General features: G+C 48.6%; 7 protein-coding genes across 7 annotated transcripts; 1 reads left to right on the forward strand and 6 right to left on the reverse strand.

Annotated features, from left to right (window-relative positions):
• Positions 1-651: 651 nt before the first annotated feature.
• LAESUDRAFT_763326 (fungal hydrophobin) lies at positions 652-1,100 on the reverse strand (the record flags this gene model as incomplete). The annotated part of the gene is made up of 3 exons (XM_040913236.1): positions 652-698; positions 757-794; positions 853-1,100. 3 exons carry the CDS (start codon positions 1,098-1,100, stop codon positions 652-654), a joined length of 333 nt encoding a protein of 110 aa, XP_040759624.1.
• A 1,631-nt stretch (positions 1,101-2,731) lies between these two features.
• LAESUDRAFT_730782 (uncharacterized protein) lies at positions 2,732-3,507 on the reverse strand. The gene is made up of 2 exons (XM_040909905.1): positions 2,868-3,507; positions 2,732-2,805 (listed from the first exon to the last, which is right to left on the reverse strand). Exons 1-2 carry the CDS (start codon positions 3,109-3,111, stop codon positions 2,744-2,746), a joined length of 306 nt encoding a protein of 101 aa, XP_040759625.1. The 5' UTR covers positions 3,112-3,507; the 3' UTR covers positions 2,732-2,743.
• Positions 3,508-10,280: 6,773 nt separating this feature from the next.
• On the forward strand, positions 10,281-11,887 carry LAESUDRAFT_763327 (uncharacterized protein; the record flags this gene model as incomplete). Its single annotated transcript, XM_040913237.1, has 2 exons — positions 10,281-10,339; positions 11,467-11,887. The coding sequence occupies 2 exons, from the start codon at positions 10,281-10,283 to the stop codon at positions 11,885-11,887; spliced, it is 480 nt and encodes a 159-aa protein (XP_040759626.1).
• Positions 11,888-13,016: 1,129 nt separating this feature from the next.
• LAESUDRAFT_717223 (uncharacterized protein) lies at positions 13,017-13,862 on the reverse strand (the record flags this gene model as incomplete). Its single annotated transcript, XM_040907308.1, has 5 exons — positions 13,017-13,118; positions 13,153-13,188; positions 13,342-13,469; positions 13,685-13,722; positions 13,753-13,862. The coding sequence occupies 5 exons, from the start codon at positions 13,860-13,862 to the stop codon at positions 13,017-13,019; spliced, it is 414 nt and encodes a 137-aa protein (XP_040759627.1).
• Positions 13,863-15,775: 1,913 nt separating this feature from the next.
• Positions 15,776-16,648, reverse strand: LAESUDRAFT_717224 (uncharacterized protein; the record flags this gene model as incomplete). Its single annotated transcript, XM_040907309.1, has 3 exons — positions 15,776-16,084; positions 16,342-16,412; positions 16,561-16,648. 3 exons carry the CDS (start codon positions 16,646-16,648, stop codon positions 15,776-15,778), a joined length of 468 nt encoding a protein of 155 aa, XP_040759628.1.
• A 2,519-nt stretch (positions 16,649-19,167) lies between these two features.
• On the reverse strand, positions 19,168-20,003 carry LAESUDRAFT_662962 (uncharacterized protein; the record flags this gene model as incomplete). Its single annotated transcript, XM_040905028.1, has 2 exons — positions 19,168-19,756; positions 19,780-20,003. Coding segments are annotated over 2 exons (813 nt in total), but the record flags the coding sequence as incomplete, so codon positions are not given.
• Positions 20,004-22,894: 2,891 nt separating this feature from the next.
• LAESUDRAFT_686132 (Cerato-platanin) lies at positions 22,895-23,967 on the reverse strand. Its single transcript, XM_040905918.1, has 2 exons — positions 23,037-23,967; positions 22,895-22,969 (listed from the first exon to the last, which is right to left on the reverse strand). Exon 1 carries the CDS (start codon positions 23,488-23,490, stop codon positions 23,062-23,064), a length of 429 nt encoding a protein of 142 aa, XP_040759630.1. The 5' UTR covers positions 23,491-23,967; the 3' UTR covers positions 22,895-22,969; positions 23,037-23,061.
• Positions 23,968-25,026: the final 1,059 nt, after the last annotated feature.

Raw genomic sequence — 25,026 nt, forward strand, 5'->3', positions numbered from 1 at the left:
AGGTGATCTACGTCATGGATGTCACGCGAGGGATGGCAACCTGCGTCGACTGCCCTTATGTCAACGTCACGACGTTCAAGCCTGCTGGTGACAACCGAGCAGTCTTCCTAGGGCAGAAACGAGACAACTCGGCAAACATCATCCTTGCACCTTGAGAGGCTCAAATGAGCAATCAGAGCTGTCGTACAAGGAATTAAAGAAAGCTCCGTGATACTCGATGATGTGAAGGCTTCGATCTCGTACGCACAGCCTATCACTTTTGCGAACGACGCAGGAAAGGCATTGTACATGATATATTATTCCCCAACGAATGTGAATTACATGGATCCAAAACGCGAGAACATCTACCATGAACGGGGGATCGAGTCCGTGTAATGGCAGCACATGTAGAGCCTTTATGTAAAGAGGTACAGTGAACGTCGACGAGCGAGGATCAGTGTGTATAGAAGGCGAAAACGAGTTACAAGAGGAAACTGCAGAGTCCAGGACAGCGACACGGCAACAGAGGATAACATATGGCAACGGCTACACCAGCTTCGACTTGCTCACGGACGATATACGGCGCTTATCTGTCACAACTGAGCCCGTCAGCACGCATCCGTCCTTGTACTCGTCTGGATTCGGACTTACGTATCAGAGGACGAGACGGGCCTAGAGATTGGTGTTGACGGCCACGCAGCCGATGTTGATCAAGCCGGCTGCAGGGAACGCACATAAGCATGCTTTACCACGAACGACAATGCCACAGAGACCTACCGAAGATGTCGTTTTCGCAGCACACGGGGGTGTTCGTGCTGGCAACGCGCGTCAGCTATACAAATCTCAATAGGGCCGCTCGCACGGCGCACTCACCAAGTATCCCCGCCAACGACGGGGCTACAGCCGATACCGACGAGGCCTGACACGCCGTCGAGCAGATCACCCACCAAGCCCACAATACCCGGGTCAGACGCGTCGCCGACGGTGTCGCAACACCGGAGGGAACCCGTGTTGCACTGCCCGCCGAAGCTGGAAGGGGGTGAGCGCGGAGTGGTGGCAGCGGCGCGCACAGCGATGAGCATGGCAGCAGAGATGATGGCGAGGCTCAGCTTGGAATGCATTGTGTCGCAGAAAAGGAGGTGCGGTCAACAAGCGAGTGATGTCGATGATGATTGCTGGAGGAACGATCAGCGCGCTGCGAGCAAAAGTTGAAAGAAAACGTACGTGAACGAGCGAGGGGGAATGTTCGACCTGCCGTCCACCGTCAAAGCGCGTGCTATTTATTGCGCAGAGGAGGCATCACTGTGATGTCGTTCCAGCTCTCTATGAGCGTCAAGACATGGAAAGGAGACTCATGGCCAGGCACTGGTGCTGTCGTGCTGCGGCAGCGGTGAAGATAGGCGGTTCGGACGAGGACAAGTGCCGAGCAAAGGGAAGCCACAGCGACCACGCCATCCAACTGCCCAGGTGTGGCAGCGGTCAAGGCAAGCGGTGGCGAGAAATTCAGCCACGCGCCATCCAAGTTCTCCCGACGGGCGATACATGTGGCCCCTCAGAGAGCGGTGGTCCCGCCACTTAGTAAATTTTCACATATAGAAGACCACCTACCTTTTCTGGCGAGAAACACCCTCGAAAGGAATACAGCAATCGTACGGAGAGCAGTGACATGTGGTGTGTGCTGATAGTTGATGCGATGCATTGATGGTGCAATCCGACCCTAATTCCTTTTGATGAACAGATTGGCTTCGGCGGTCTTTCCTTCAGATCTGCCAGGTAAGGCCGGCCAGGTAAGGCAGGACTCGATCTGTAAAGCGTCCTGCGCCTGCGTTCGCGTTACCGTCTTCACATTCACTCAGACACCAGCCTAGTTGGCATGCATCGCCGCGTGACACAGGCTATCCAGGCGGTCGCTGCTGAACGTGCTATGAAGATTCGAAGCGAGCAATGTCATCCGTTCAACATGGACTCCGAGGGGCCCGGGAAGCTGATAATCACCGTGCATTTCAGCAACGACTCGACGAATGGCGACGGAACGTACTTTGAATTAAGGGGCGTCGATCAAGGATCACTGTATCATCGATGTATCCGTCGTTGAGACAGATGGGAGACGTCAAAGAGCACACTCTCTCGAAGCGCGGCCACGGCCAGGGGGATCCGCGTTCTGCACAGGTGACTTGCCACATCCATATGTCCATCCGTGCGCGACGGCATCGCGCATTCGTCAAGTACTCGTTCACCACGGGCATGAGGATATTTGCAATTGTTCATGCATTTATGTAATTGAATGACTTTGATGAATTAAGGCGTAGTGTTGCAAACGCCGCACTTTGAAAGTATTTGCAATACGAACAAACGTCTTCGTTTCTGCAGTGGGATCGATGGCATGTTCGTAGCATTTTGAGTCGATGGCTGATGATAGCGTGCAGTTAGTTCTCAGATCTAAATCTCTGCGCTCAGCGCTCGTTCCTCGTACTGGGAAGAAACCGGCTCGTCCTCCGTCACCACTCACAAACAAGATCACTCCCTCCACCCCCCGGGGGTCCAGCTCGCTGGCTTGTAAGACGTGCAAGACGAGGCGCGCATCCGTGACAACATACCGCTGGCAGGTCGAGCGAAGTCTAGTCACCTCATTCGCAACTTGAGCTAAGCTTCGAGGCGATGCCGGGCTTGGTACTTCGTGCTTTGTGCATGCACTTTCGATCAGTTGATCGCCCGACTGTCACACCGCATGCCTGCAGGACCGTTTGTGAACGCGTTCATATTCTCATTCTTCCATACAATGCCCACTATCAAGACTCTTCCTCTGATCCCGATCCCCGCCGTGTCCTATATGATATGCGCAAGGTCGGTCGGCCATCTGCTTTGAGATCTACGTCGTGGGGACTTACCGTCGTGCGGTCCTTGACTAGTGGGAATTGAGCGATGGTCAGGATTCAGGACGGGTCCTGAGTGAGGAGGATGAAAAGATGCGTACGATGTGGGTTTGATGCGTTTGTGTGGTTTTTGATCTTTGATTTTTGGTGGGAGGATCCTTGAGCGAGGTCGACGGTCTAGTGAGCAGGTTATGGCTGTGGAGCTCTGCAGAGTTCGTGACTCGGATGGAGGTGGGGTACGCACCTTGAATGGATTCATGTTCTTGTTGGGTCTTCAGTCTTGAGCGCTTCAGCCTTTGGGAGGCATCAATAGAAGGGACCTGAATGGGCGTTGAGCGGGATATACGAGATCGGACGGTCAGTCGCGCTCAATGCGTACGAACCTTCGAACGGATTTGCATGATCGGGCATGGGCAGTCGAGAAGCGGGGAGCCGTCCTGCACCAGCACGAGTGATGACTTTGTGACCCTGAGCACTCCGTGACCTTGCACACGCCTCCTCGAAGGGCAGCAACTAAAAAAACCTAATTAGGATTGGCAATTCCGAAGATGAGCGTCGTCGCTGCGTGGAGTTTGTCCGTCGATCCAAGGAGCACACTCAGATGGTACAGCAAGGCGATGTACAGCAACAGCAACTGGGGGCACGGGTGCTTTTGCTAAAGCGACTGAGGTGCTGTCACGCAACGGATGACGCCGCAGTTGCGTGAAACACGTCGACAGCATCCGGCGCACAGAGTGTGACAATCGCAGCAAGGAGCAGTGTGACCGTCGCAAGTTGAGTGAGTTGTCCGCCGTTGAAAGTGGGGAAATAGAGCCGACGGCGTCCGATAGATGTCGCCCGTGCGCGGGGGAGATTCCACGCACTCAAGTCGTGTCAGCAGTGAGAAAGAGCCACTATGGGTCATACGAGGAGCACGGGACGTGTGCGTTAACGCAGAGACAGAGGATGGCGAGAGTGTTCATAAAGAGTTCTCTGTGCATTGCGATAGCGAGGATGTTGAGGAGCATCTCAAACAGAGGATGTGTGCGAGTTGCGAGTCGAAGGTATCAAGGAACGTGTCTGCAGCCAGTATGCTCACCAGGACCCACACATAAACGGTCAAGCAGCATGAAACGCCGGCAGTCAAAGCAAGCAGAGGTGCGGAATCTCTTCCATGGCCATCTTCGCGATGATTTCCTGTACCGACTGTCTCGTCTCAACTCGACAGCGCATGAAAAGCCTTGATGGACAAGAGGATATGGCTGGCTGCTCTCTCAATCCCTTCGGGGACCCCTTATATTCACGCCTTTGCCAACTAGGTCGATTCTCCACAGGACACTGCGGTGAAGGCCTTCTCTGGGGATGTTCCTCATCCAGATGTTGTTTATGGTCTCATACTTGGGAGATCGGCCAGAGGGATGGACCTGGGTTCCAGCGACGTCACGAGTCCCGCTTCGCTGAACCACCTTGTGCTGATTGACGACGTCCGCAGGATGTCACTGGAAAAGGAACGAAGCAAAACGAGCTCACAGGCTCGTGGATGTGTCCGACTAGCATGCAGGACAACAAGAAACTGAAGAGACTGTGAGCGACCATCCATACGGTAGATAATACGAACCCACCACCCCGGCCACGAGCGCTTCTCCGTTTCCAAAGATAAACTCACGCAAGTATCCAGCATTTATCTGTTATTCTTCCATCACAGTACAGTCCGCGGAATGGTCGAATGCGCGCAGGTCTCCCGACTACGCACAGAGATATCGAGAATCTCCGGAGGAACTGAAAAAACCTCTATCGACGAGAGCAGCCTCTGTAGGATACTCCGATAGGCTCGTAAGAAAGCGCGACTTGGAGTCCTGTGGGAGGCGCGGTCCAGCGGGGGATGGCAAGGACCTCCGGTGAAGATGGCGAACGCAGAGAGTTCCCGTTGCAGATTCTTTCTGCGTTTGATGTCGAGAGGTAGCGGCAGCCACTTCGAGCATGGGGGACGAGGGCACTTTCGCGCGGCATGATCAAGAGATTTATGCGAATGCTTGGTCCGCAGTGGCATTATAGGCAGAAGTCGGCATAGATGGCGAGAACCCTCCCACGAGAGGTGGTGAGGGCCGAGCTTAGCATCACAGCGTCCATGTCCTCATGCTATCGAGAGGTGGTGTGGGGAAACCGGAAGGAAGAGGGGGCGGCAATGAGACGGTATGTTATAGGAATTGGACAAGATGTTTGTGGGACATAAAATACCAGAATTGTGGGCGTGACAGCTAGGTAGAGGTCCATTGCAGCAATGAGGACGTTGTTTCGAGCAAGGCGTGGCAAGGTGCACTCGCGTGGGCAGGCGGACGCGGCAAGCGAGCGGTGGCGCGGTGAACCGGGGTGAACCGTCCACGGCCATTTGTGCGACCCCCATCACCCCGAACCACTTCTTCTGTCCCGGCGACCTGCTCGTTATTCTACGTCTCGTAGAGGGGCTGTTGACGAAATATTGGGCTGTATCGAGTTTCTCCTCCGTCCTGCTTTGTCGAGCTCGCCAACTTCTCTAACATAACGGTCGGAATGCCCTCTAAGCCTGCACATGGTCTTCTGGGTCTTTGGTCGATTTTCTGAGCATGAGGACAACCAACATCTAGCTTATAACATTATCACGAGCTTTGAGACTACCGATGCGGATGGAGGCGATGCAAATCGCTGCGATCACCGCGCACCGCACAACGGCCCACGCTGCTCGTTCCGCCATGATAGTACTGTCCAGAACAAGGACTGGACGCGTTTATAGCCCCATGTGCCACGCTTCGGCTTCGCGAGAGTCGCGAACGGCAGCCAGCGACGTCGCGCCGTCATCCATCACGGAGAACGACAGAGGTATGTCCTGCTCGACATGTATAATCTTCCTCTCCTTCCACGAAAGTTATTGCGTGGGATGGATATAATGAGGAAGGACATGCGACGTGACTATGCGTTGCGTCGCGCATTCGGTTGGGAAACTGGCATAAATCCGAACGGTGTGCTGTCGCTGTCCTTGAGCAAGCCCATCGGATGTCAAGCAGACTGTTTCGTGACTCGTGCATGTTCGACATGCATATAACGAGAAACTGGTCAGCTGTGATCTTCCTCAGTCGATAGTGATCTTGAATCTTGACGCCGGTCGGCTTGCCTTGGGAAGCTCTTCTGACTATATCACGCGGATTTCTTGGACATTCTTCATCTGCTGTCTATGAAGACAATGCATTGTTTCCCATTGATGATAAATTGCCCCATTCATCATCGATTGACGAATTGGCCACAAACCTAATTGGCGTCTATGTCCGCTGTGGCCACCTATGATGTGACATATTGTCACGAGGTTACCGTGACTACGTGTTAGCGCTCATCGATTGCGCTGTGGGATCGTTACGAGGCAAAATCCACTCTAGAAAGCAGAGTATCAGCTCAGAGACTGTGATTCAGGACTTACAGTCATAACTCTTGGGGGGGGGGCACTGATATCCATCCTTGTTTGAGGAGTTGAAAAAATCGATGTGCTTCCGTGGACTTGGATCGATGAGCGGGCCACAATGAGCCGGCGACGCAGATGGGACCGACTGTGCCACCTACAATGAGCCGGCGACGCGGATAGGACCGACTGTGCCACCTCTTAGGACGTCGAAAGTTTGCATCTCCTGAAACAGTTCTCTACCATCCATGTGGTCCATCAGTTGCACCGTCGGGGCGCCAACATAAAGCTCACAAACCAGCATTCGACCCTCCAGCGATGCCATCCCCGTCAGATTTGCTGACGACTTGCCTTCTTGTAGTCCCCAATCGTCTCGAAGTTTGTGCTGGAAGCCAGAAATCTGGAGTCTACAGCAAGAGGCGGCAAGTGAGTGAGGATTGCCGCGCAACATTGTTCGCGGGAGCATTTCAAGTTGCGAGGCGATGCGGACGTGCCGCGGGAACATAATAAGGTTGTCGCGTCGTCTAGCTGTGCGCCGCTCTAATGCTCGATTTACCGTCTGTGAATGGTCCAAGTCCCCTGTTCCGAGCATTTCCTCTGTGGGCTCTTGTCTCGCGTACGAGAAGAGCAGTCCTGGACGGTCACGACTACGGAGCCACCCTGCACCTTTGCTACACTACTTGAAAGATACAAGCCGGATGTCCTGCGTCGCCGATCGCGGAACTGGTACACAGCTGTGATAGCCACATCATCTGCAAGCTCCGCCTTTCCCGATGGCAACCTTGGGCCACGGCCTGCTCGATTGACTGGTTCTGTCCACTGTAGCATCCTGTTCTTTGATTAACTTGCCAGCGTCCGAGCTTCCAGGAAAGGGACCAGTTCTCATTGATGCAAAACCACCACTCGCTCAGATCGTGCGTGCATGCCTTCTTGCCTTCTCCGTTTGTTTCTCGAGTCTCTCTTGAGCAGTGGCCGCCCGTTCTGACGTTCAGGCTGAACGGGTCTCGATAGAGCTTCTGGAGAATGCTTGTTGTTGTCACCGTCAATTTGGAAGCTTGAGGGATACGTGTGGGGTGAGGCTGAGATCGTTCCGTCTGACAGGTCGTCCCAAGTTCAGCGGTTCGTCATCGGCTTGTATGTTTTCTACCGCCTTGCAATCGACTCTTAGATGTGCAGATTATCTCCCTCGCATCATCACGGCTGAACTTTATTCGGATCCTGTACGATGAGTGTGTACCTTGCCTTCTCACATCGATGAACAGCTGATCGACGTTCATCGTCTACAGCGCATTGTGGTCTTGATCAAACGGCCTCTTGATGAGCCGCATCGTCACCAGCCAGCCGAGCTTGACATTGGGCTTTTAGATGTATTTTGCGGTTAGAAACGATCCGGTGGTGCGATGCTGTGCTTTGCTAAGTTATCGGGCTTTCTTTGACTATGCTATCCTCGATATGAGCGTTGGTGGGCAAACTTTGCTGTAACTTGATTCACACGGTTCTTCTTCTTACGTGACAGGTTGACATCGCTCATTGGCGGCCATGTATGGAATCGTGGATTCCATATCGATACCGTCGTTCTTGATGCTTGATTGTCGAACTTCTTGTTTCCTACGTTTCCGCAACATTGCTGCTGTTGTTCAGGTATGGCATCTAGTTTCGTCCCATAAGTCGCCCAGTTTCTGCCATGACGAAGGTGCGACATCGCCTGCGTCTTCTGTTCTGGGTTTGTCTGGCACTCAGACATTCTGCAAGAATCGATTGCACGGATTGAGAGCCTGTTGCTTCAGTTCGAACTTCATGCTTCGCGTTACATGTTCAAAGAATGTCATGTCGATGTCATTTGCTTTTGAGAGAGCGATGGACGCGAACGTTTTTTTTGCGATGTCTTCCACTTGCACGCACGACCAGAGTTGGCTTGCGATATTGAACACTGAATCGAACTCGCGCACACCAGTCGTTTCAATGAGAAGTTATATATTTCTCGGTCGTTCACTCGCCCCGAATCTTAATATATACTGAAATGTCACAAAGCAGCCCATGACACCGTATCCTCAATGATCGCGCCCGTGCAACCACCATGTGAACCCACTATAAAGCTCGTCAGTAGGTTGGCGTCATCTTGCATAGATATCAATGAGTAAACTCAGTATTAAACATAGTCGATGAGCTTGAACTCACCATGCGATTCCGCCCGCGCCGTGGAAGCCACATGTACTGTCTTGCATGCAGCCTCAGCCGCTGTCGCATTCCCACGAAGATCTGCACTTCAGACATATGCTCCGTTCTGCAGCGATCATGGCGGTATCTCGGTGCATGAGTTGCCGGCAGGTTCCAAAGCCAAGATTGTCACGGGGACGGGAAACTCCCATCACTCGCCTGTGGGCAGCACACCATAACAGAGGTTTTCTCTCAATTCAAGCTGGGAAACGCCGGAGAGACGAAGGCCAAGTGTCACGGCAGACATGATGCGATTTATCAGTGCGAAAAATGGTGTGGGAATGTCGGCTGATGTTTTACATTTGTGGCAAAGGTTTGCCAATGTAGCATGTAAATGGCAAATAGTGCACATTAGCAGCCAAAGTGAAACATTTTCGACATGAAATGCCGTGGTTGCAAATATTTGTCGCATGTGTAAGAAATCAGTTGACATTTACACACAATTTTCTACGTTGATAAATCGCACCATGTCTGCCGTGTGTGAGAGTGTGAGACAGAGAACCAAGTGTGAGAATTACACTGGATGCAAGATCCAATCTTATGCACCAAAAGATTGTAATAGGATTGAGAAAATAATTTAAATTCTTTTAAGGAATTATGGCTTAAAATATTGAATTAGGATTGAAAGTAACTTTAGCATCTTTGTGAGCAGGAGATTGAAAAGATTTTCTATTAGATTTGTGTTAAATATTTATAATAATATTTCTAATACCTTTATTTTCCTTCACAGTGAAGAGATTGAAACATGTGATAGAAGATCATGAAAAAATTGTGAAAAGATTGTAAACAACCAATCAGATTCAAGAATCTTTCTCTTTTCACTGTGAAAGACTGGAAAAAGATTGGAAAGAACATTAAAAATAAATACTTTAGAGTCTCTTTTAAATCTTCTGCTGACAAAGATGCTAAAGTTATTTTCAATCCTTATTCAATATTTTGAGCCATAATTCCTTGAAAGGATTTGAATTATTTTCTCAATCCTATTACAATCTTTTGGTGCATAAGATTGGATCTTGCATCCATTGTTAGAGACAGAGAAGAAAAGTGCTTGCTGGGAAAACTGGTCCAGATGCGACGCGACGCTCTGTGCTCAGCACGTGACTAAATAACTGAGGTCATGATGTTCAGTTCCACATGATGCTATCATGATCATGGAACAATGTGGCATTTCTGGGGGTCTCGACTTTCTGCGAGTGGGGGGGGGAATATACTAGGACCTCTAAAAATCTCTATGGGTGGCCGGTCCAAAAATTTTGAACTTCCTGTGTAGATAGCTTTTTCAGAGTTTGTGTTCAGCCTTCGGGACCCTGAAGTTTCTGTCTGGACACTGGAGACACGGAGCCATTTTTCACCATGTAATATGCCTTACAAATTGGAACTGGTATTTTATCTTTGTGAAAAGGATTCATCTCATCACAAGTGACATTGCATATTTCAAACTTGGGACTTGATATACCATTATAGCAAATCAATATTATCTATTTTATCTATTTTGAGGATAACAAATCTAAACACTGCACAAGGACTATGCCAGCCTAAAGTATCCAATCACAAATTAGCTCATTGGCCCTCACACTAAAGCATATAGTGGTATATTTGTAGCAGAGCCATATAGTCTGTGCAATATTTTATGGTTTCTCTTGGGGGGTATAGACAAAATAAGTCAACTCAGATTTGCAATGGTGACAAGTTAAGTTACAAACTCAAAATATGTAATGGTAATTGCAATTGCACTAGATTCTTTTCACAAAGATAAAATATCAGTTCGCATTTGTCACACATATTACATGGTGACAAATGCCTCCATGTCTCCAGTGGAACGTTGCGACTGGCCTTTCGGTGGCCCACCTCTTTTGTTCTATTTGTATGTATTTGTTTTGTGGCTTGAAGTTAATTACTGCTTTTGTCCTCGACCTTCCCCTTGATTCTTGTCTGGATGCTGGACTGGCCTATCAATATATACAGAGAAAATGTCTGGACATTTTGACAGGCCTTTTGAACATTGGAGGGTCATTTTGTCTGGATTTCGGACTGGCCTAAAACCTCAAAAGTGTCCATTTGTGTCTGAATGGCCGACGAACCTCACATAGGGGTTTTCGAGAGTCCTGGTATACTGCCGCGATGGTACATAACTTAATCGCATTATCAGCTTTCCCACGGATGTTTCAGACAGTGATGATCACTCAATTACAGATGTGTGACAGTGTCACACACTTCTCTCTCACATTTCACTTGCACTTCGAACTGTTATGATTAAACTCACATCTAAAGCACTGACTCACGCTCATTTCTAGATATACTCAGCGATTAACCAGGTACTGCAGACTGAGTGCATTTGAACCACGATTCACGAAGTCATCCGTGATGAGTGCCCTGGGCCGCCCATCATACCAACATCATACAGCCTCAACATGAGTACATGAAACTCAAGATCGCAGGAGTCACTCCTGCATCGATTTGCTATCCAGGCAGTCCACAGACTTGGCCTGTGGCCATCTACAAGGCGTCGAGCTTGCAATCACATCGAGCAAACTCTTTCAGCAGCAGCTATACTAATCTTCCTTTGGCGACTAAGAGTCTGCACTGCTGTACGGGTATGTAACTCATGTTCGCACAGGAGAAGTTGTATGCGACTGAGTCCTCCAAAAAATACATCATCTATCATACCATGGCTGGTCAGCAACATGCTATATTGAAGCCTTTGAAAAACAAACCTCTCGCGTATGACACACTCTCGCACTAAGGCTCTCTTCTATATCTCGACGAGGAGAAGCGCATACCACATGAGATTGTTCCTTCCTCCCTGTGAAAGTTTGTATATCCTCCATCAAAGAGCTGCCAGAGCAGATTCAGCTTCTTTCTGTGCTGTTCCTCCTTGCAAAGTGCAGAGCTGAAGATGACTGTAATAGATATCATGAAGGATTTGGCTAAACTATAAAAAATAGGCGATAATGCTTGGTGTGTGCTTGATCATTATGTGGATGCCTGCAGAGTCAACAATGTGTCATTCTGCTCAATTTTGCAAGAACACATTCTGGGAGATCATACGTTCATCTATTGGGCCATCCTCAAGCAGCAGCACGCTGAAGAAGCTCGACTCAGAGGGTCGTCCAGCAGCGGCAGAAACGCCGAATGCGACCTTGTTATGAGACTCCTCGAGCTAGCAGCTCCACTTGCAGATGAGATGCGCACCAAGTTCTGCCTTGCGTGCTTACAGACAGCGGACCAGGCACATTTTGAATTTGTCTGCGGCTCACCCGTGCTCTGCCCACTCTCAGGTATGGAGGAGATCCTCTTAAGGAGTGCCGCTCCCCCCGATAAGCTCGACGTGGAGGATGACCTAGTGGATGAACACAAGTTCACGGTGCACTTCCACGTGCTGATGTTCGTGAAATGGATGTGGGTCGTATAGAGGATAGAGCTGCAGTTCATTGCATGAGGTAGGTTGTGTGCCTTTTCGCTCATGCAGGGCATCGGGAGGGCGTCGGCAAGGGTCCATGGCTGTATTGCTGATGTGTAGCATGCGTGATTCAGGTCGCTTGTGGGCATTGGTCTTCTGGAACCCGACAGAAGCTGAGTGTAGGTCACTGTCATCGTGTTGGACATTTATACTGAACCAGTAGCAGGCCACTGTGCTGCTCACTCATTCCAGCCTGCCGACCATGCTGGACTCACGTCTGGCAGTCTTACCAGTGGCAAACTCTGTGCCAGCGAGTCCTGGAGCCCAGACGACCACTCATGACATGCCTACTAGACAAAGGGCACAGAAGCTGCTATGTTGGCCGCTGCAGATGAAGCATATAACACCATCGGACATGTTTTCTGCACCGGTGCTGGCTTCTTTCAGCCATGTGCAGATGAAGTGCATCTCAGCATTTGTTGGATGAGATGTGTGCAGTTGGGAGTGACTGACATGTCTTTTTGCTAACAGCAATAGCTCATACTTCTCCCCCGATGGCACTCTGAATGGTGAATGGGAGGTTGTGCTGGCTCTCCTCGTATGAGATGTCTGTGTGGGAGTGTGCATATGACTTGAAGAGTCCCTTGTTTCTTCACTTCAGTTTTTTGCTATCTCACTTTGAATATTTGCTGTCGAGCACTTATAGTCTAGCTGATAGGTTCTATGTCATATCATGCTTCACTGTGGGACTGACTGTGGATCACAGACTTAGTTGGCATGATTACATCAATTCTTATCTATATATATATGTATGTATGTATCATCGCTGTGTAGTTACCATTGCTGTGTGAGAATGGCAGCCATCATTAGAAAAACCGGTCACATTAGTTCTGAATTATGAAGAAAATCACTTATAACAGACAGGACACCTGTCAGCGGGATAGGCTGCCTATGACAGAGCACAGAGCGGCTGAAGCTGGATGTGCATCACATGCGTCCATCGTTGACTAAGTCACAAACGTGATGTGACAGTGGCATGTGCAGTTTTAGTAACATCGATAATGCACTCCTGAATTGCTGATGAGATGATGAGCTTTGCCAACTCTCCTCATCATATCACACGTGAACCCACTAGCCTTCTTCACACCCGATCTTGCTCTGTCTTCTTGGTATGAAAAGTTGAACACAGCACCTTCGGAATAAGCTCCACATGCCACTGCAGTATGCGGTTTGCACTAGAAAGCTACTCTGTTGACAATGCAATGAATCAGCAGCACCTGACAAGCCTGAACAGCATTGGTATTGTGCTTTACCTAGTGAATGGACAGATATGTGTGCAACAGCATCAACAGCTGCAGCAACAGCAATACAGTGTGATATATGATTCTCATGCTCATTTGCTCAAATGGTTTCATGGCCTAGTGAATTTTTGTACTGAATTTGAAGCTGTTTGTTAGTAAGTTTACCCTGCACTCAGCATCGAATTTCATGGCCATTGCAACAAGGTAGGTAGATTGAGTCTTGCCTTGAACAGGTGTCTTGCCTGAGAGTTCTTTTTTCTCCACTACTTTGGCTTGTAAAATCTCAGCAGAAGCTGAAAACATAATGTCAAGTTTCAACTGAGTTTTTAATGCACACAGGTTGGACCAAGAAAGATCCATATTTATGGATACACAGAAAGGAAATCAATGCAGACCTTAAGATGGAAAGCTCGATTGCTACTTATGCATGCTCATACATAGATAAGTATTCTGAACAAGAGAAGACAAATTTAAGTGTCATCGTGTGCACTCCATGGCTTCTGCTTACATGAGAGGAAGGCATCAGCCACACTGGGGCCAATGTCTCTATCATGATTCATAAGCAGCGAAGCTCACTTTGGCTTAAAATGGCTAGAACAAGCTAGCACTGCACTGTGCATGTTCAGCAGTGCGACATTGCTTGCCATCACCATGACGTGAACGATGGCTTCTGGACTCATGGGCATGGATTGCCTGTTAGCTGGTAAAATAATCAGATATAAGGTTAACACGGTAAATGGGTTGGGCTGGAGAAGCAACACGGCAGCTTGCCACTGCTTTGGGATAAAATTCCTACATGCCTGCTGCCTGCATTCAGCCTCCATTGTGTTTGAGATGATGTAGCATCCACAAAAAATGTAATGTGAACTTTATGAAGCAATAGCGAACTCGTTTAATCTGTGTGATACAAGCAGCTCAACCCTTTGCACGAGGCGTGTCCAGCTTCATGGGCATGCAGCAGCAGGCACGGAGATGCTGTTGCCTTGCACCTATCTATCAGATCACCTTCAAGTTCCACATCGAGATCATCCAGAGGTGCTGCACTTCCCAAGAGGATCTCCTCAATGCATGAGAGTGAGAAGAGTATAGATAGGCTGGTGCACGAGCTTAAAATGAGTCTGGCTCTCAGTCTGCCTGAGGTACACAAGGCGGAATGCTGCACACGTGATGTCCGTGGTGGATCTACTAGCTTGAGGTTCACCATAATGAAGTCAGCATGTTGTCTGTCATTGGATGTGCAGGCCCCATAGGGATGTGATTGCTCAAGAATGGCCCATCACGTGATATCCTCAGATGTGTTCGAGGATTGGATGGATGGATTCACTGTTGGCTTCGCACATGTTTGAGAAATACTCCAGCATGGCTCTGGCATTATCGTCTAACTCAATGCTGTTACACCATGTTCTCCTTGTTATGTGGGGATAGAAGTGTGGGTATCATGAGAGGGGCTGATATATCACATGGGAGCTTCTCCTCGGCTGACTTCAGAGGAAATACTTGGTTCGAGAGTGTTCGAATGCTGGAGATGCAGGTTTCAAGGAGGTGCTGTCTAATGTTGCACATTCGTGGGCTGCCATAAAGAAGACAATTGCTTCCTGTGATAAAGACATCAGCTCGCTACTGGGAACTTACCTTCTTGAATATGAGCTACATCCATATGTTTGCTTTCCTTGCATGCCAAGGCGTGTCATGGACCCAAAATCAATATCGCTAATAACGCCTTCAGACTTTCTTTTGTCATTCTGGTTCAAGGGGGAGAGAAGGCTCTTTGCAATATCTTGAGGTACGTTAAAAACAAGGGATTTTCAACAATCGTCATGATCCGCTGTCCCAAATGCACTGCACATCTATCAATGAGACCTGAAAGCACTGTTCAATGGATGTAGTTATCAGTCTGCTTGCTATCTGCACATATATGAGCCTGTCATTGGAACTTGAGACGTACACTCAAAAGACTAAAACTCTTAGAGATTTCATTTGAGTATGAGTTGAGAGAGGAACCGTGGAAATAGGTATTCACGTGCCACAGACATGTTGTACTAGCCATTAGACCATGTTCTATTTTGCCATGCTCCTTCATCTCACAGATTTCTGTTGGAATCTGAGTGCAGAGCACAAATGCGAGAGGCCCCGGTGCAACCTGCACCACCAATGTGGAAGAGTAGTAGCTATATAATAGGGTATAGCTACAATGGGATGGACCATTGGTTTGGCCCCGTGGAGCCATCTTCTAGAGAGCGGGCAACTCCTGAACTCCTGGCCATGCAGTGAGCTGGCTGAGAAAGTCAACAGTTTCTACTGCTGGCAGGAACTCAAATATGACCTATCTGTTTCTACTTGAATTGGGTTCTCTGTGTCTCCACTGGATCTTCAACTTCTCTGCTCATGATACCAGCAATGCATTGTAGCTGAAGCTCACCCGGTAGCCTTGCATTTTCTATCTACCAGTGCAGCAAACATCTTGCTTGATCTCAACTCGACCTCTTTTGCACATAATTCTGTGCAGTACCGTTGACTATATCTAATGTCTATTCTGCACTCGAAGTTTCTTCGCATAAACGAGGCTCACAAATTCTTGATGAATAGATTTCACCGAGATCTATAAACAGTCTGCATCACTTGTGGTTTTCTCCCCCAGCACACACTTCTTATTGACTGCGATCCAAGACCATCTCATCATCCGCTGCTCTGACTCATTCCAGATTATGTGCTCATGGGCTCTCGAAGATGTGCCTTCTCCCACAATGCATCTGCTCATGCAGTCCACCTTAAGCAGGCCACCCAGCAACAAAGTGGCAGCCAACACCGGGAATAGGCTGGCTTCCAGCAGAGGGGTTGTGGAGCCAACTCCAAGCTCGATTGAGTTGAGTGTCATGCACATGGGGTGGTCGAGTGACTTCGAGTACATCTTCGGCACATGCTCAAAGTGAGGTGTCATCAAAGTGTTCAAAATGCGTGATGAGAACTGGAGAGCGTGCATTGAGGCTGGCGCTGAGAGGCTTTTCAAGGCAGAATGGGCTCCCCGAATGAGCGTATGATCGTTTGCTGGAGCGAGTGGGGTGTATGTCTCTCAATTTTGCTTTGACTGATGCAGTCACTGAGCTTGTGCCGTAATCCTAGCTTAGGCTCACTTTGTGGTCACTTGTGACCGGTTCCGCCACTTACATCCAGTTCTCTGTGCAGATGGAACACAGTAAGCTGATTTGTTGCAGCTGTGGTCATGGTCATTGACGATCCTGAGTAGGGTATGCATTCCATTCTGATGGACACTATCTTGTCCTTGTGAAACAGCACAAGTCATGAGACACTGCTGGCATGTACGATGCTGAGGCAGCATATTGTCTCATCAGGGTATGTCTCATGTATCCGATGCTGGATGCACACCTACGAGCTGACCATCAGACACACAGCATTTTTCCATCCCCATGTCTTCACTGTCGATCCTGACATTATGTCCCATGAGGAACCACATAGCTGTGTGTGAAGGTCCTCTGGAGGTACATCTTTTCTCTCGTCTTCCTGTTTTATTGTGGCTTACTTACCTGGCGAAACAGTTCAAAGTCCAGGTCTTGAGCCTTGCTGGAGACTTGCAGGGAACTTTGTCCTTGAGTGCAACCTGGGGTTTGATGTGTGCATGATTGTGTGGCACCCAGCTGAACTATTTTTTGCAGTGCTCAGGTGGGACGATAAGGTAGGTGGCACGATTCCCGTAGTGGTCAATCAGTACGAGCGATGTGATAGTCAAAGTGGTATCTATAATAAATGCATGTGTTGGAGAACCTAACATGGGGTCTCGTTGCAATGTTTGAGTTGCAGAGCAAGGTGCCCTCAGGTGTAGTGAGTGCTCTGATGTGTTCATGATCATTCTGCATATCTGATATGTGCATTTTACCTTCGCAGACGATCTGGCATGAACCTGATAAATGGCTAGAGGCAACACACAGCTGTGGCTTCCTCTCATGCAAGTATCCTTCTGATATTGTACACTCTGCCTGGATGCTCATCTCTTCTCCATGTAGACGAATACATTTAAGCACCACATTCGCTTACCCTCTCCCCTTGTGACTGCTCGAAACCCCCTCCAGAGCTCAGCACTGCAAAGGCAAATCCAGGTGATCATCTCACATGGAACGCAGATGGGTCATACCTTATGGTACACTATGCCAGTGTGCCGAACAGAACCTGGCTTTACAAGTTTCCCAGAATTAAGTCATTGACATCAGCTGGGTCACACAAAGGTACCAGTCTGCACCCCACACTGCACACTGTGCTGGTGCATGTGGCAGCAGTGGCCTGTGCACAATGGAACCCTGTGTGGAAGGAAAGCTTGGTGATATGCATGAGTGGTGGCATTGTTTACCTGTGGAGCAATGAGTGGGTGAGTGAGGGTCAGCGGGACGGAGACACCGAAGGGGAAGAGGCGATCGCTGAGTGCGTTGGTGTGCCTGCAGGTATTTACTTCTCAGTGTTTGCCTCGAGAATCTGTTTCTAATATGCTGTTCATTACAGAAAGGTTCTCAACACATTCTATCTGCTGGGCTCCTGATGGATGGGGCCTCATACTTCTTGACTGAGACATGTTCTGCTGTGCCTTTGAGGTTGAGCATGCAAATGATGATAAGGCATGAAGCATTAGAAACGATGGCACATTCAAGTGCTCTGCCTGATTTTCTTATATATAATAACGCGAGACTATCTCCACCCATCTAAAATGCATTATAATAAGTTGCGATAGTTGTGAGGCTGAAAGGGGGCATTTTGGAGGAGCAGGTGACATGGTGGCAGTGATGAAGGAGGGTACGTCAAGGATATGCCATAATGTCATTGATGAATGCCTGCAATTGCAGAACCTCACTACATGACATAATATGTCTCCGACCCCATCGACGGCAGCAGAGTGCACCGTTCTGCAGATAAATAGTGTTTTAGCCATGAGTAATTGTAGTTGGTATATGTTGCGTGATCCAACATGAGTGTATATACACAGTCCATTAATGACGAGAGACGTCCAAACACTGAGGCTGCTCATATAGCACACTATCATCGATCAGAAATGTGGTATGAACTTGCTCCAAAAAACAATGTTGTAAGCAGTAGTGTAAGAAAGATAGTGCAGAGATGTGAATGTGATAACCAACAGCACAATCTGAGGCAATATATATAAAGGTGGAAGCAGAGATTCACATATGGTCTTGATGTGCTCGGTTAACTCGTGTTTCCACTTTTTGCACAGAAGCCATATCGTGAATGAGAGAATTGGAATGCAAGTGATTACCAGTGATGCCGCACACCAGAAATGTTGCTTGTGCCAGGTTGCGAACTCTTCAGCAGGCCACGCTGTGCAATGGAGCAGCCCGAAGACAGTAGCGCTTGCAACAGCCACGGTGAAGGTCAAGTCCTCCTACACTACATTTTCCTCGACTTCAGATCAACCGGATTCTGTGTGCCACCAGGCATCTGTTACGTGCCATGCTACATTTCTCATGACATCCACCGGGATGATAAATGGTATAACGAAGATCAGGAGAGGATAAGGGACATTCTTTGCCTCAAGAGCCTGAACAGCGTGGTGAGTTATTGTCTTTAAATCACCAAAAAGCTGTTCAAGGTTCTGTGCAATCATATACATCCTTTTGAGGAGTGCACAGATTAGAGATGAACCTGTGGGACATACAATAACATCAGGAGTGTACGATGTAATGCATGCAGAATAGTAAGTGCACCTCGATTACTCCCATTATTAACACAGATTATCGAGTTATGCCTGCATCAGATTATGGGACTGCGAGGGTCCCCAGATGGGACTGTTTTCAAGAGGCACATGTCATGCATGGTGTGATCCTCGTGTCTGACATGATCGATTTCACATTCATCAGTGAGTGAACGAACATGTGCAGGCCCTATCGAGCGCATTGTAGACTCTGCTTTTTCATCCTATGATATATGTAGTTCAATTGCCCCAATGATGAGCTCAGATATCAGATTAGAAGATTATAAAGAGACTCGACCCACCACTTCTACTACTTCAGAATGTTGAGCATGTTCCTCTTCACTCGTAGAATTACTACTGAGAGAATTAGATGGTCCGACGACAGGTCCCTTTTCAGTTACATTTCGTTCATCATCAAAGGCAGCCTTCATGTGCCCTTGTGACAGCTCACGACGAAGAATCACAGGACAAGTGACATCCAGCAGCTTGTGAAACCAGAAGAAGTACATTGCGAAGGTCATCGATGTGAAGGCGACAGTGGCAAGTTCCAGCGGGGTTATCATCAAATGTTTCAACTGTCGAGTAATGATTTGAAGCAGGAACCAGCCAGTCTGAATTACGATTGCAACCTTGGACAAGAAGTTTGCCTTACTCCTGTCCTTGATTTCTGCTTTGGTTGTGTCCAGAAATACGATTTTATTCTTCTCCAGCTTCTCAGAGAACTCCTGAGGAAAGAGCTGGCAAAGTCCCTCCTCTTTGCAGATGGCAAAGCCCCCCATGAGCAAGAAGAACCCATGTTTGCATGTCCACGCTGGGTCTAGTGCATGTATCAGTTTCTGATGCCAATAGATGCATAGAAGGACCCACATTCTCCTTCGTATTTCTTCTATAACTGACGTGCAGCCACCCACTGATGAGCCACTACCCAAACATACAATTCTGGGGCAATAACTGCACAGAGCACAAATCCAATGTGACGTAGGAGATGCTGGCTGCTAGATTCTTCTAGATTGGGTACGTCAGAATGGATGGCACCCCATATGCGTGTGAAAGTTGTCACCACACAGCTCCGTATTATGCTGTTCAGTGTTCTGCAGTCCTTGAGCTCATGGTAATGTGGGGAGACATTATTTATGCCATAGACTCAGAGATCTGAAATGGGTGTAACATTGGTGAATTGACAGATACGTTGAGAGGACTGAAACAACAGCAGGGAAAGTAGCATCGAGTGGTTGAGGGTTGCAGGAATACGTCCTACCTGGAGGGGAGAGTGAGGAAGTTTGATATTAGCGGTGATATATATGTAGAGCCATGAATGCGAAACGGTATGAATGATCATGAGGTAGCATCAGGAATGCTGAAACTGACTTGTGCTCAGAAACCTCCTTTTTGACTTGTTCTTGCTGATATTGGCTTGTACAACCAAATAAGTGCATATTAAGAAGCTTCCAACTGAGAAAGAAGAAGGTCCTGGGACTTTCTTGAACTTACTGTCATTTTTGGTGACAGCAAGCAAATGAAAGTGTTCTAAGGTGGATTTGAGATTCACTGATGTAGGACGAGTCAACAGTCTCTGTTAGTACTTCTGCAGCACAGAGGCAGCAACAGCTGCTACAGCACATGATGGGATCATTTTCTCGATGGCCTCTATAAGATTCTTCATGATGAGCACTATCCAAAGAGAGCCAGTATTACCATGTCACTGGGACAGGTAATAGAAACGATGAACTCTTTCACAAAAGTGTGCAGGCCAAAAATTGGGCACAGGCCAGACAACTAGTTGGCCTCATACATTATGGCTGCATGATACATCAGGTCATCGAATGCCATGCAACACATTCTGTGTGAAAGGCCAAACTGACTACGTGCATCATGTTGTCCAGTAAGGATGCCATTGATGGAACACTGCGGTGGCGTAACTTGAATGATAAGGTTTGCTGTCAACTGAAAACTGGGTTTGACAACCAAGGACGCTGTTTTCTTCGAGAGGGTCATTCTGAGTGCTCACAGATTCATCTCGCGCATGAATTCTTGAATGAAAAATGACAATTACAGCACATCTACAGACTGTTTGAAAACACACAGCATGGAGGATGGCTCCGAACTCCAAATGCCATGCCCTGCATCGAGGGACCTTGATTGTGGAACTTTCACAGGAATTGATTTCACTAGCACATCAGATTGAGCCAAAATCGGACGCGAATACTGCGCTGTAAGAATGCAAATCAGCTTTCATTTGTCATTCGGAGATCAATACGTCCTCTAGCAAACCTGTGAAGCCCAATGTCAGTACACAAGGCCAGTAGAAATTGCAGATTCATGGACTACCATTACAGCCACATGATCAACTTCAGCTGTGCAGAGCAACTGCTCATTAATATACAGAAGTCGCTGACATCATGTGCATTGTGGACGGCATGTTCACTTTTATTCAGGAATGCCTGCATGTGGCTCAGCTTCACAAGGAAGAATGTGAATGGGAACAGGCCACGATCAACGTGAGACTAGATTCACATGCAGATCATTCCAGGCATAGAAACTCTGGGCTGGCAAACATGCAGAAGTAGATGTACTATTTTCATCCAGGATGAGCGCTTGATAACTAAGGGCTGAACTCACATGTTGAACTCCCATCATTGAGCAGGGCCTGCAATGAAGGTGCACTTGGGCTGAAGAATCTGTACCGAGGTTTGTGCACAATCTTCTCTGACCGGCACTTGCTAAAGTGCAAAAACAAATGACCTATGATAGGATGTCAGACTAAGTTTCATTGCAACCTCATTCACATGTTCTCTCTCTCTCCTGCCCTAAGTTGCATGGGTCGTGCCTCAGTATGATGGCATACTAGATAAAGGACCTTATTTTTAGTCACTTTGACTCAAAGCTCACCTGAGTCATACATGATGCTTCACTTCATGTACACGAGTGGACCATCAGGGAAAAAGGCCTCGGATGTTATGAGCTTACATTTGCTGTAAGGCGTGAGAAACAATAACAGAGTTTGTAACTCCGCGAGAGTTGTGAGACGCTCAGGCACTTGCGCAAGCATTATGCCTTATGAGAACTATGCCAGCCTGTGACAGGACATGAAGGTGTCCATTGTTGTTTCTAGATCGCATTACAACGGTCTCTGCGCAACCATTTTTGCTTCAGGGACTGTGTGCACTTCAGTACGAGCCATGTTTGAGCGACACAGTCGAGAACATTGGTAGGAGGCAGTGGTGGCCACTGGCCAAGTTAGAAAGGTAGCGGCCAGCCAGATCGAGCCTCACGTGACTTTCCGACAGTGGGGAGCTCCAGTCATTGTACAATTTTCCTTGCAATGAGAGCTGGGAAATGACATAGAGATAAAGCATATGTGTGAGTTTTGACTGTTAGAGGCAGAGTGGGAGAATTAATTGAAGAGCACCTGCCAGGAAAAAAAAGTGTGCCATCAACTCAGTGGTCAAGGGAGGAATCGAACCTAGAGACATGGACATAACAATGGAGGAATGGTAACAACTTGGCAAGTGCATTGTTAACTTGAACTCAAGCTGCAGCCATTAGGCTGGGGGGGTAGGTGGGTTATTGAAGCTCGGCATCATGATTATAGTGAGCTTTCCCACTACAGGAATATCATTCGTTTCTTTTGCGACAATGGGAAGCATCTTATGAGGCCCAGGGGGTATGCCAGTTTTTCTTATCCTTCGTATTGAGTACAAATGCATCTGCCTAATAAGCTGGGCATTGTCAAGTCAGTCGTAGCGTAATGCCAGTGCTATACGGTTAGACACAATCCTGCTGTCGAGGCGCTATGATGCCCCCCGATATAACTTTATAGCTCAGGACCCACCGGTTGAGACACCCAGTTAACACTGCGAAGCTTATCTCGAGGCGCATACAGTCTCCTTCCAATGTAACAAGATCCAGAATCCATTGCTGATCGACAACTATTACATAACTTGACAACAACAACGACAGGACAACAGTTCATGTGAAGTCCAAGTCCAAGTCCAAGTCCATCATGGAGTCCGTGAGAGTTCGTAACATCGTCAGCTTTAGCAAGAACCTAGTGCAAATGGTCGAACCAGCAGCGTCGTCATTCTGAACCGAAAACATGGGTAAAGGAAATCAGAAGCCCTCCTCAACATCAAGCGGAAGGTGCACTCACCCAGACGTGCTCCATCAGAGAAAGCTCACAGTCCACACACCGACGCATCGACCTGGGTCGCCGTCGCAGTGACCCTCCCCAATGCCACCGCCTCGTTATCCGTCAACGCGTTCATCGCCTCCAGCGCAATGTTAAAGCCCGACCCGGCATGGTCGATCGCGAGGACATTGATAGTATTGCCATCGTACGACAGCTGCCAGCACGTCCCACACTCTGCAGAGTTCCATCCGGTCACCGCCGCGGCCGCGCCGATGTACGGGAAGTCGGGCAGCGAGCCAAAGGTGGTGTAGCCCTTGGTGAGGAGGCCGTTCGTGCCGTCCGAGCAGGCGACGGTCGAAAGCGACTGGGCCGAGTTGTCGTACGTCTGGTCATAGGCGACCGTCACGGATGACTGGGCGAGAGCCGTGGAGGAGAAGAGGAGGGCGATGGCGGCAGTGAGGACGGTGAACTGCATGATTACAGGGATACGAGCGTGAAAGACGTTAACAGGAGTTGTAAAGGAGTTCTGGTGGTGTGTTCGTTGTGAGCGAGCTGGGGAAGACTGCCTCTGCCATCGCCTTCTTTTATACGCACGAGACGGACCCCATGAAGCAGGTTGGCACCAACTCCTCCCTAGTCACAAGATGAGAGACCACCTGAAACAGTGCTTCTTGAAAATGTTCCCGCGTCCCCAACCGACTTCCCGGGAGCGTGGCAATTCAATATCAACCTACGGGATCACATAGCTTCCTTAGCTGTCGCTAGCCGGGGCGGATAGTCACAGAATGATTTGGCGGATCAGTGCGTCGGGCAATCATGTCCGTGAAGCATCAGACATGCGATGATGCATGGGGGGCCAAGCACGTACTGCACGTCCGACGGCGGCGGCGGAATCTTCGCTTGCAACGCTCCTCCACGCCTGAATCGGTTATTCGAGCCTCGTCATTGCCTGGCCGGGTCCACCAGTCCTCTCATGATGAGCGCATGGAAAGCGCTTGAAAAGGGCGGGGAATCGAGCCCGAGTCGAAGTGAAGGTGATGCGCGCTAGCCATCAAACTGGTCAGCGCTTAATGCACATCGACCAGTAATTTCCGGGCAGACTCGGACAATGGATGACTATCCGTAGGAATTTAGAACTGTTTTGTTCCAAATGACTGAGTTTGAAAATGTGACTCGTGAGCTGTTCCAGACCGTAACGCAGTTTCGAACCCAACTAGGTACGACTTTGGATACGACTTTTCCAGATCATAGCCACCCACGCCTATCCTGCATGCATTTTATAAGCAGTGCTGCTGCCATGCCTTGTTCAACATCGGAGACACAAGTCATGATGTAAGGACCCATGTCGTTGAAGTTGACATGGCTCTGCCTGTTCAAGTCCATCTCAAATTCTCAATGCCGCTGTGCGGTGAAGGACATTCAACAAAAAAGACGCGCGTCGCGTCGCTGATCACGAGAGCGCGACAGGCCTCCGGGCATTGGCAGCGCTGCAGCCGGATCATCATCACCGCCAATCGGATGGTGCACGACGTCGGAAAAAGTGTTGAAGCTGTCTGGAAAGCCTCAGAGACATCTGGAGAGGGGGGCACCCCCCTCTCCAGATTCGTGCGTTTGGAACAAGCATCGGAGTTTCAAAATGTCACGCTGTCATGCCGGCTAAACTGCGGCAAGCAATCTGGAACAGATGTGTGTTCTAAAGTCGTATCTAAACGGCCTACGGATAGTCATCCAATATTGGCTCGGAAGGAGCTTGGAGCATCATGCATCATGCATCATATTCTATGTTCAGACATGCCGCTCGCGAGCAAGCCTAAGGGATGAAAAAAAAATTTAATGTCAAGGTACGCATGATGCTCGGTTTACAGAAACATACAGACCACACGTCGAGGTCCAGCTACATACACTACTATACGTACGTCTGATCCAATCCGATCCATATCGGCTACTGATACATATGATACACGAGCAGAACAGTACTTGACATGCCATATGTGCTGAAAGTGCGATGCGC

The sequence above is a fragment of the Laetiporus sulphureus genome (genome assembly GCF_001632365.1).
Source record: "Laetiporus sulphureus 93-53 unplaced genomic scaffold LAESUscaffold_54, whole genome shotgun sequence".
In the NCBI taxonomy this organism is placed as follows: domain Eukaryota; kingdom Fungi; phylum Basidiomycota; class Agaricomycetes; order Polyporales; family Laetiporaceae; genus Laetiporus; species Laetiporus sulphureus.

Bases quoted from the DNA above. Each gene is read 5' to 3' on its own strand.
- LAESUDRAFT_730782 (XM_040909905.1), bottom strand. From the start codon at position 3,111: ATGAATCCATTCAAGGTGCGTACCCCACCTCCATCCGAGTCACGAACT. The intron at 2,806-2,867 runs GTAAGTCCCCAC...CATATCATATAG, and splicing joins TAGTCAAGGACCGCACGACG to GACACGGCGGGGATCGGGAT.
- LAESUDRAFT_686132 (XM_040905918.1), bottom strand. From the start codon at position 23,490: ATGCAGTTCACCGTCCTCACTGCCGCCATCGCCCTCCTCTTCTCCTCC.